Source organism: Coturnix japonica, chromosome 1, assembly GCF_001577835.2.
Source record: "Coturnix japonica isolate 7356 chromosome 1, Coturnix japonica 2.1, whole genome shotgun sequence".
In the NCBI taxonomy this organism is placed as follows: domain Eukaryota; kingdom Metazoa; phylum Chordata; class Aves; order Galliformes; family Phasianidae; genus Coturnix; species Coturnix japonica.
The window spans coordinates 99,109,674-99,121,407 of record NC_029516.1 but is presented as its reverse complement, the minus strand read 5'-3'; the positions used below and the strand labels follow the sequence as shown (position 1 = coordinate 99,121,407).

Sequence of the window (11,734 nt, the reverse complement as noted above, 5' to 3'; positions counted from 1 at the left end):
GGAAACGCCGTCTTCTCCCAGATTAGAGTGATAGGATGAGAGGGAATGGCTTCAGGTAGTGCCAAAGCAGGTTGAGGCTGGAGATTAGAAGTTCCTTCAGAGAAGGAATGGTGAGGTACTGGCACAGGCTGCCCAGGGAATGGCGGAGTCATCGTCCCTGGAGGTGTTCAAGGAAAGGGTGATTGTGGCACTGATGGACGTGGTGACGATGGGTTGATGGTTGGATGAGGTGATCATAGTGGTCTTTTCTAACCTTAATGAGTCTGTGATTCCTTAATGACCTGAGTTTGTCATGGATGGCTGGACAGGAGATGGCTGTGCCTTGAGGCAGTGGTTTCTTGTATTCACTAGCACACTCATCTGTCTGAAAGGAGGTGATATAGTATGTCAAGGACCTCAATTTCTGAGACCTATGCCATTCCCTAAAATTTAAACTGCTTGGAAATGAAATCTTTGTTACTAGTTATTCATAGTTATTCAATAGCAGCAGTTATTCATAAGTTATTTCTTAGCAGTATCTTGGCGCAAGAAGAAATTAGTAAATACATTTCAGAGAGTCATTTTAGTTAGGAGAGACCCTTTAAAGGTCATCTAGCAAAACTTCCGTGCAATGAACAGGGGCACCTACAGCTACATTGGGTTGCTCAGAGTCTAGTCCAGCCTAACCTTGAGCATCTCTAGGGATGGGGCATCCACCTCCTCTCTTCTTGTGTTGATTTGGGATTGAATTACTGTTATGAATAACTGTTCACATTTTCAGACGTGAGGATGTTAATCCTTACAGCTTTCTGAGGTACATGGCACACGTTTTAGATGAAAAAAACAGATGTGAAGAGATAATATGATTTGCTTTAGGCCAGAGTGGCAAAAATTAGATTACATTCAAAGACTTTCTGTCCCAGTGACTCGTTTTACGTTATTACTCAGTAGTTCTCTTAAAATGAGGTTATGAATTTCTGAATTGATGTAGTGCAGAATGGTATTGTTGAGAGAAAGGACACAAGCAGAAGAATACTTCAAAGCAGTCACAGTGTCGTTTTATTTGGGATTTTTGTTTGTTTTTGTGTTGGTGGTTGTTTTGTTTTGTTTTCCATTTCAGAAGGATGAAACCAATGAGGACTTTGTTCAGGTCAGAAGGAGGGATTTGGAAAGGCTGACAACAGAGGTTATGCAATTGCGGGACTTCTTACCCAAGATACTCGATGGTGATGTTGTGTGGACGTTCCAGAAACTGGATGCTGTTGAATCAAGTGAGTGGTGCTATGTTATAGGCTGAGATAGTTTCTGCCAAAGCTATTTAGTGCAAGCTGTTTTGCCCATATGAATGATTGTAGAGTTTGAGACATTCCAGGTTTAGCTGTGATGTTTAGACTGCTTCAGTAAATTAATGTTTTGGTAATGAGGAAAATTAGAAACCTCATTAGAAATAATGAGGCTAATGAATAATCAAAATATTCTCTTTAAGAATGTTTTGCTGTGGATAATGCAGTTCAGACAGAGAAGCTGTATCAGGGAAAAGAAGCAACTCTTTGTGGGAATGGGGAAGTATTCTGTTTTTCAATGCGTCTCTTAAAGTGATCAGCAAAAGTACAGGTAAAAAAAAAGAAACCAACAACCTGTGTTTAAGAAGCTAAATTTGAAGGAATAGGCAATAGCTTTGTAATTAATAGGTTGAGCTTTGAAAACAGCCATTCTACCTTGAGTTTGAGTCAGGTCTTGACTTCTTCTCTGTGAGACCTTCTCTCGATAAGTACCCAAGCAGTCGAGTAAAAGAAGATCTACTAGGAAGTCTCTGCCTCCTGGTGTGAGTGTCTGCTTAATTTTTGGCTCACGTAGCCTTCTGGAATGAGACCCTGATGTATAATCTTCTAACATTCTTTGAGACTTTGACCCAGATGGTGGAGACTGAGATTGTGGTCTAGCCTCAAATAAATATATTGGCCACTAAGTGCTGGAAGACAAGCAGGACTCATGAGTCCTGCACCAGAACACTGGCTATGTTGGTTAAGATAGATATGGAACCACTTTCCATAGGATCCTTTGGTTCTAATTTGCTTTCCTGCTAGAAGTGCATTAGAATACCTAGAAAACATCATGACTCAAACATTTGTGTTCTCCAGAAGTTACTCCTTCTCAGAATTACATTCCAGACTTTACAGGCCTGTCTCTTTCTCTTATGCTCCTTGTGCCAGGCATCAAGGTGACATTATCAGAGCATTCTAGCTGCAGGTTTGTGTTGTTGACACACTGATCTCAAAACTTCCTTCCACATGTTTTGCTGGCTTGCCTTTACTCTGTAGGCACTTCAGAGGAATTGCTGAAGTCAATCTTTAAATTATCTTATGTGCGTCCCTACAAAGGAGACTTTTCTTCCAATTAATTCTGTGCATTGATTATGTATTCAGACTTTTGCTACTGTTTTCTTCCGGAGCTGGACGTGTCAAGTGGTGATTTTTTACTACTTCATTCTGCTCCCACTTCTGTAGCTACAAAGGCGTGGAATGAGATATGCTGAGAGGAAGCTGTGGAACATGCTGCTCACAAGAAACGAGATGTCATAGGGACACCGTTGCAGCTGTTGGCTGTCCTCTGTCTTAAAGTAGTGAGCTGGCTGGTTCTGGTCCTTAAGTAATGTCTGTGGATGTTGCTGTGTGAAGCTTACAGGACTCTTCTGGCAGCTGTTTGAGATGGTTTTCCATACAAGTCTCACAGAGGCCTGTGGCTGATGTGTACATCTAGGCTTTCAGCAACTATCCCATTTTTCTAGGTAGTGTAAACATCAATTGCTTTATAATCTGGATTATAGCCACAGACTTTAAACACCTCTTGTTTGTTTAGTTGTGAGACTGATGACACCTTGAATAGCTTCAGGAAGCTCTGAGATCATTGTATTTATCACCTGCTTAGCTAGATCAGTTGGATACCTGTTTGCTATGGGAGTATCCCACTGGTGGGATCCAAGATCTGAACTGGCAACAACACAACTGATGCTATATTTGTGCTGGTGTTGGGGTCTTCAGTAAGGCTTTTTCCAGCATCATTTTTTGTTTCAAAAATCACAGAATCACAGAATGACCCGGGTTGGAAGGGACCTCAAGGATCATGAAGTTCCAACCCCCCTGCCTGGCAGGCTCACCAAACTTCCACATTTACTAGATCAGGTTGCCCAGGGCCCCGTCCAACCTGGTCTTGAAAGAGAAAGGTCCGTGTTCTTCTTACTGCCCTATTCAAGAGGAGTGTTTGGCTCCAGGAACCTTAAAAAAATAGATTCAGCAAAGTTTCTGAATTATTATACACCTATTCAGCAAGACTTAGCTCGCTATATATAACACTGATCTAGTGTTTGGATCAGTAGAATTGGATTTCTGTCACTTGTTGGCATTGGTTATAATTGTACTCAGTTCTCCACTTTCAAGAGTGTTGAGTTTAGATCTCTTTATAAATACCTGAGGTGTGGGAGCCATAGTGGTGAGGCTGGTCTCTTTTCAGTAGTGCTTGGGGGCAGGACTAGGGGCAATGGGATGAAACTTCAGCATAGGAAGTTCTGCATGAATGTGTGCAAGAACTTCTTTACAGTGAGGAGCACTGGAACAGGCTGCCCAGGGAGGTGGTGGAGTCTCCTTCTCTGGAGATATTTTAGACCCGCCTGGACGCCTACCTGTGTGACGTGGTGTAGGGAGCCTGCTTTGGCAGGGGGGTTGGACTCAATGATCTCTAGAGGTCCCTTCCAACCCCTGCAATTCTGTGATTCTGTGATTCAGAAAATACCCTGGTGTGACCAATACACAGAGGCAAATGAGCCCACTAGAATTGTATCTCATTTCTTTTGTTATGCTCAGTGTGTCCTTCTGTTTTGGAGTAAGTTGTTGCTCTCAGGGGAAAATGTCACTACTTCTCAGAGTCAGATTTACCATTGCAGTGGTAACTTTACATGTTTCCTGTTTGTATAGGGATGTCATTCTGTGCTTTTTTGCTCATCCAAGTTGGTAGTGGACACTGCTTCCTTGCTTGTTTGAGGCAGACAGTCTGAACCTCAGGATTTTAGTCTCGAGAAGGAGGGAGCTTTCTTACCAGGGAGTTGGGACTTGCAGACATTGGGAGAGTCTGTCAGGCATCCCCTGTGCTGACAGGGCTGCACTTTGCAGGGAGTGAGCAGCACAGCTGTGGTGTTTAACGTCAGAAAAATGTCTGGTGCTCATTTAACTGCCATATGTCAAGGGACTGTCAAGTGTTGGGAATGGTGCATCCAACCTTGAATTCACTCAGAGCACACCTGGAAGATTTGGCTGGATGCAACAGGGGGAGTTTCCAGGAATGAAGCATAGCTGGAAGTAGGTCTCTTTTCATCAGCTTACAGTACTACCATTTTTCTCCCTTATAGGATGGACCTAATGTTAGTTTCCTTTGACATAAGCCATCACAATACCTTAGGGGTAAATACTTCTCCTTTTATCTGGAAGTCTTCAAAAGACAGCATGTAGTACTTCATATACAGTCAGTAGTTAATGTAATTCCCTTTCTCTTGGCTCAGTCTTGGCTCTAGGAAGTCTAGCAGCGAGGTGTGCAGTATCTTCATATGCCTGCTGGCACTGCCAGTACTGTATTCAGGATGGATCCAACTCATCAAGGGATGGAGGTGATTCTTTTCACTCTGGAGATTTTGTTTCCTTGCAGTGAGTGAGAGCTTCACTGGGAGTTGGTCTCACTGGGTGTGCCTTCCTGGCAAGGACGAAGAGGTTCTTGGTCTGCCATTGATAAGCAGAGTACGTCCTCCTTGGACTGAGTACATCTTTATGTTATAGAATCATATCGTATCCTGAGTTGAAAGGATCTTTAAGGATCATCAAGTTGAGCTCCTGGCTCCACACTGGATCACCCAAAAATCAGACAGTATATCCGAAAGCATTATCCAGACTCTTCTTGAACTCTGGCAAAAGCTTAAGACCCACATTCACAAAGTAAAAGATACATGGGACTGGTCTTTGTGAAGGAGAGAAAGATTTCCCACCACCAACTTGGATAGTTCCTCAGAAGCTCAATGAATCAGTCTCCCAGTTCATTCTGATTACTTTCCTTTGAGCTGTAGGTTGAAAAGAATTGCATGTTAAATGGGTTATCACTGGCACTGTTTAAACGGCTTATAATGCTTAATGAACGTTAATGTAAAATATTTGAAGTAGTTGCATAAAATTTCTGTTATCCACATAATTTGTCTGTTGCATATTGAAACAATCACTTTTGAATGACATCAGTGTTCTTTTTCTTTGATTTTCACTGTGGTTCCTGAATTCTGATGTCTGCAGACAAGAAAACAAAATAGAACACTGGGTACATTTTAAGAAATCCCTGGGGTGCTCAACTCCAGAATAGTATTTTATCAGCACACACTATTTAATCGTAGAGTCACAGAATGGCCTGGGTTGAAAAGGACCACAATGATCATCCAGTTTCAACCCCCCTGCTATGTGCAGGGTCGGCAACCACCAGACCAGGCTGCCCAGAGCCACATCCAGCCTGGCCTTGAATGCCTCCAGGGATGGGGCATCCACAACCTCCCTGGACAAATAGGGGTGTTTCCAGCCTTTCTCTGTTTTAAATCAGAAGCACCATAAACGTGGCAAATTGTTAAATACCGGTTTGCCCACTAGGAGGTGGTCTAACACAAGCAGATGTTCAACGTGTCACATAAATACTGTGCTTAGTGGATTCATTTTTCTTTAGTGCAAACCAGTTGGCTGTAACTTATTATTTCATTTATCTAATTTATTCTGTCACAGGCTTGGAGAAAAAGGAGGAGGAAATAGAGCAGCTGAAAATGGATTGTGAGCACTTCAGAGCCCGCCTGGAAGCAGCCCAGGCAGATTGCATGAGGGAGAAGAAGGTATATTTGCCATCAGGATAGTGAGATCTGTATGCATAAGTTTAGGGAACAAAAATGGGAGCAAATAATTTCCCATGTTCATGTCACAAAAAACATCCTCAGCTTGGAAAACAGGCTCTTTCTGCTTTTTGTAGTGTTAAAATCAACCATTAGCTTTTTATAAGTATATAGTAACATACTGAAGTACAGCCTTGGGTGCTCAGGAAGACTGTGGTGTAGATGGCATTGAAAAGGTACTTTACAAAATCCATTCTTTTCAATTCAGTGCAACTGTAACATATTTTCAGAGAGGAAAACAGAAGATAATGTAAGCAACACAATGTGCAAAATGGTGCTGGCTTCTCCTTTGGTTTGCTTGAAGCTGTGTACCTATGTTTAGTTTTAGGTTCTTTTACAATGCACCTATTGATCCAGTTGCCATGTACAGCTGTGAGTTGAGACAGAATTACAGAGCTGCTTTTGCTATATCAGTACCATATTTAGTGATTGTGATTACAAGAGGGAAATTCTTAACAATGCACGAATAATGAAGACCACGATCTCTCTGATCTTATTAGAGTCCAAAAGACGGGAGTCTTATTATTAGAGTCCATAAGACGGGAGACCTTATTGCTCTCTATAACTTACTGAAGGGAGGTTGCAGTGAACTGGGGGTTGGCCTCTTCTCTCGTGTAATCAATGACAGAACTAGAGGGAATGGTTTTAAGCTGCACCAGGGGAGATCCAGGCTGAACATTAGGAAGTATTACTTCTCGGAAAGGGTAGTCAGGCATTGGAATGCACTGCCCAGGGAGGTGGTGGAGTCACCGACCATGGGAGTGTTCAAGAAACGTTTGGATGTTGTGTTGATGAATATGATTTAGCCGGGAAGTATTGGTAATGGTTGGAATAGATGATCTTCTAGGTCTTTTCCAACCTTGATAATTCTGTGATTCTGTGACTTCACAGAAGTTTGCATAGACTAGTGATTAATTTTTGAGGGACAGTTGTGAATCAGTGGTGATTATTTGCTGCAAAAACTCACTTCCTTGGAAGTGTCAACTTAGCAGAAGCTCATTTTGCTGGGGTTCTGCAGTTAGGAACTGCCAGGTGGAGAGCTGTACAAAGACAGATGAGTCTACAGAAGTTATGAATAAGTGAAAACTTGGGACTTGGAGTTTTAGGGCATGTCTGTGTGGACAAGTTATTCTGGTGTGAAGTTTAATATGAACGTAGTGGCTGTCTGGGTGACAGCTCACCTTATGGAATAGCTGTCTGAGTACTTTTCTGTCCGCTGTGATAGCTGTTGCAGTTTTGCTGTGCTTAGTTGTTTATACATCCAGGTTGAAATCTCAGGATTTAATAGCGTTGCTGCCTTATACTAATTAAGCAGGGCCCACCTTTTGTACACATTAATATTAAGAAAAAAAAGAATGGAAATTGACTTAGGTTAGTGATTGCTTTTGGATGAAACTTTGACTTAAAGCATGAGTAGTTAACTAAGAATTACTGGTGTTCTGGTGTTCTTGATCAAAGCTCTTCATATCTTTGCTGTTGTGCAGTGTACACCAGTTGCCTAAATGGCTCCCATTGCTTGTCACAAAAATGTATGCCCCATCCCTGCAGGCATTCAAGGCCAGGCTGGATGTGGCTCTGGGCAGCCTGGTCTGGTGGTGGGTGACCCTGCACATAGCAGGGGGGTTGAAACTGGATGATCATTGTGGTCCTTTTCAACCCAGGCCATTCTATGATTCTGTGATTCTGCATTTGAGTGGATAGTGCTTATGTATTTGTGAAGTCCTTCAGCTCTTGAGATGAAAGAAGATGGTGTATACATGTCTGTTTGTATTTTTTCCTGTTAATGGCTTTGCATGGCATTTTTCATTTGCTTGCTGTTCTATGTGTCCTTTTCCTTTCTGAACAAAAAGGAAATGAAACGAACGATAAAAATGCCTTTTCTGGCTGAGTAGTGCCCCTTGCTTAGGGGACCACAAATCAGAGTTCTGTTTTGCAAAACTGCTTTGCAGTGCTGCATCACTAATGAGGGAACTGCATTGCTTCCTGAACCTGAACGAAACCTGAAGCGTGCACGTTATTCTTGGCTAATGCTTCCTCTGTCTCTTTGTAGTTAAGTGCTTAAGCACCGCTGTGTTCCTGTGCCTCGACCATTTCCTGAAGGTGGTGGTGTTGCTTAACGCAGCGATTGCTTCATGGTGTGAACTCTCGGTAGTGTCTCTCTTCCAGGTTGTTTGCTTTCAGGCTCCATTTATCTTCCTGGCTCCTGAATGTTCCGTTTTGTTTTCTTTGCTTCGTGCCTTTGTTCTGATATTGTTCTTACCTGTGCCCAACTGTGGTGTTTCTTGTGGCTCTGCATCTGATCTAGCTATGTGGTATGGCAGAGCTTTGTCTTGCTGTTTAGCATTAGCAGCCCCATGCAAAATGCCAATAAAACACATTAAAATATACATTTATCTATGGACAGTACAGGGGAAAAAAAAGTCAGGGGCAGTATAGGAAATGTATTCTTATAGGAAATGGACAGAAAGATGTTTGTGGGCATTTTGTTGATGTACACAGTGGCAGAATAGCCGATAATTCTGGCAGTGAGTTATGTAAAAGATAAAATTTGGCAAACTCACCTGAAAATGATCAGAGAATTAAGAAATGAGACCTATTTCATGACACTTCACGCCTAGGGAATTGGCAGCAAAGTTCAGTCTTTCGCATATATTAAACCGTAAGGTGAGAGAAAATATGGAAAGAAAATAAACGTGTCATTCTGCTTGATAGATTTCATTTGAACATTCCAAATCCTTCCCCGTGTGTTCCGTTAGCAGCATGATAAAGCTGCTCGGTTCTGGCTGTCAGATGTGATACAGGGTGCTAGGCAGGTGATTGATGATGAGCAGACAAACAACCTTGTACTGGTTGATTCTACATTACATAAATTTTTGGGCGACTTTACCTTTCTATTCTTTCCAAACTGAAAGCAAAATATTGAAGCAAACCTCTAAAATGGCAAGGTATGTATTTGAAAGTCTCAGTGGAAATTATGTGCTTGAAGGTTGTGTTGCAGTTACTTACCTTGCAAATTGATATTGAAAAGGTGCCTTCTCATTCCCCAGACTTCATCCTGATAAGCAGCTAAACAGGGAAGAGTGGGCTGAGGAGAATGTTTTCTGTGCTGAATCTGAAGATCACATACCCCCCCATAATGGGCAGAGCAAGATCCTTCTGTTATTTTGTTATTAGATCACAGAATCACAGAATCACAGAATGACCCAGGTTGGAAGGGACCTCAAGGATCATGTAGTTCCAACCCCCCTGCCTGGCAGGGCCACCAAACATACACCTTTACTAGATCAGGTTGCCCAGGGCCCCGTCCAACCTGGCCTTGAACACCTCCAAGGACGGGGCATCCACAACCTCCCTGGGCAGCCTGTTCCAGGGCCTAACCACTCTCCTAGTGATTAGGATCATCTCCTAGATGATCTGTGCCTCTCTCTCTTAATCCCTGAGTTAATATCAGTTTTCTTGTCAGGCCCCTATATTTCCCTGCAGCACTAATACCACCCTTCAGCATGACCAGGGAGTTCCCCCCCAGCCAGCAGACTGTGGTATCCCAGCCTCCATCTCCCTGTCTGCACTAGCTTGAAGCTGAGAAATGCAGCAGTTCTGCTATACCTGTGGCAGTTTGTGGGAAGCCAATGAGATGTAGAATCATACATAATCTTGTTACATCTTTTGGCAAGCTTCCTCTCTTACTGGAAAGAAGTACTGGCAGATTGAGACTGAGTCCTGGTTGTGTTGAATTGCTCTTTCTTCAGCCCCAGGGCAAGGACCACTAAAGGGCCTCACTCAGCTGTTGGATACACAATGGAGCGTGGGCTTTTCTGGTATTAAGTATGAAAGGCACTTCAAACTTTAGGCTTATTTTTCTAGGAACTCTTATTTTGCCCCTGCTTTTCAGGAATATGCCAGTTGAAAGAAGTTGGAAGAACCAGGAAGGGATAGCCAACAGTTCTCCCATAGTAATGAAGGCAGCCCATTTTGAAAAACAAAAGAACCCTCCCTTCCTTTAAGATGTTCCTGGTATCTTTTGTGAAGTGGCTGGGAAGGCTGACTTCTGATGCTGAAATCTCTTCTCTCTCTGAGATACACAGCTATTTGCTTAGGATGAGTAGACTTTCTTATCAGACTTCTCTAGGTGCCGCTCAGTCTCGATGGGTCACTTGGCCTGCCCTTGTGGACAGGCTTCTGGTTACTGTCAGCTTAAGTGATATGTTTACTACTTGGATGGAGCTCAGGGGAGAAGGTTCATATTCAGTGCAGTGAATTTGCCCCCACCCCCCCATTCCCTCCCCACACACACCCTTCCATATATGTGACTGTGGCGTTTCTTATTGAATCCTGTAGTCTAGAAACATCTGGGCTGACTTGAAATGCAACCCAAATTTCTTTGTGTCATTTCAGGAGAAACTAGACCTCCGGCAGCACCTGCGTGAGGCCAAGCAGCAGCTCCTGCAGCAAGCAGAGTATTGCACAGAAATGGGTGCAGCTGTCTGCACCTTGTTGTGGGGTGTATCTAACAATGAGGAGGCTGTTAAAACCATTCTAGGAGGAGTAAGTATGGCAGGTGAATACTTACTGGTGGTAATGCTGGTAGATATTTAAAATAAGTACCTCGTTTTGTTACACGTTTTAACATAAGAATATATTTCAGAAATAAATTGGACAACAAAGATGTTTCCTGATGTGAATATTGTTTAGGAAACATCCATATTCTTAAAAGAAGAGCAGGACCATACCAGCAAACAACAAAACCCACACAAATACCCATCAACTGTAGACAGTGTTAATATTATAACTAGTATAATTTCACTGCAGCTGCTGGAATTAGGAGGAATCAAAAGAACAAGCCTGATAAAAATATGATTTTGGTCTTCTCAAAGCTGAAATGAGAGGGAGTTGTATTGAAGCTGAGTAAATCAATATCACACTTGCTTCTGGCTTTTCAGCAACATGATACCTTTCAGTGCTACCTTTTGGTCATTCAGTATCCAAAATACAAAAAGCTGATAGGTGGACAGGTACTACAAAGCTCACCCATAGCTATGAGACTGGTATAAAACCACATTCTGTATTTTCAGGATGGTTTATAACTGTAAGAGCAGATAATCATTTAGTGACCAGCCATTGTTATTTGACTTGTTAAATGATATTGAAAGGGCACACTTCCCACAACCAAAACACGAGCAGTACTGTGTATGACCACCTTCTACAAGATAAAAGTTAGTAGAAGCTTTGTTGAAAACAGTCTTAAAAAGAAAAATCAAATAGCGTTAAGTAAAAGGCTGAATTGATACACTGACTATTTGTGTTAAAAGCCTAACTATGAAGATGCAGTTCTGTTATTTCTAAGTTTATTTGAAATTCCTAGCAATCATTACAGCCCACTGCACTGCTGGTAAGGGTCATAGAAACATTTTTGGGCATAATTTTCTTGCAGCGGTGCACATAAAATGATAAGAAAGACTTGCAGCAAGGCTACTGTGAATTACATAAAGGGATTGCATGGCACTGTATCAACCACAGATTACAACTGGCAGTGAGTCAGGTTATTAAAAGAGGATGGAGAATTGTCATACAAAGTTTTTGGTTTGGGTTATTTTTGGACAGGCTGTGCAGCTTGTAGTACCTTCTCAGGGGAAGATGCTATGAACTACAGAAATGTATGAGTACATGAAGAGTGCTTTCAAACTATTGCTCATATTTAACTGTGTGGGGAAGGGTGGCATCAATTCAAAATAACTTTATGCCTTAGGGAACAATGCTCAGCTTTTTCAATCATTGCACGGATATAGAAGTAGTTCT

General features: G+C 42.2%; 1 protein-coding gene across 4 annotated transcripts in view; it reads left to right on the top strand.

Annotated features, from left to right (window-relative positions):
- Positions 1–11,734, top strand: part of HSF2BP (heat shock transcription factor 2 binding protein) — a 32,428-nt gene that overhangs the window by 179 nt on the left and 20,515 nt on the right. For 3 of the 4 annotated variants that reach the window (XM_015883706.2, XM_015883680.2, XM_015883697.2), the window contains exons 2-4: positions 1,100–1,250; positions 5,778–5,881; positions 10,334–10,483. In XM_015883706.2, coding sequence (XP_015739192.1) covers positions 1,100–1,250; positions 5,778–5,881; positions 10,334–10,483 — 405 coding nt within the window. The remainder of the gene's footprint in view (positions 1–1,099; positions 1,251–5,777; positions 5,882–10,333; positions 10,484–11,734) is intronic. The other variant, XM_015883688.2, reaches the window with a different exon arrangement.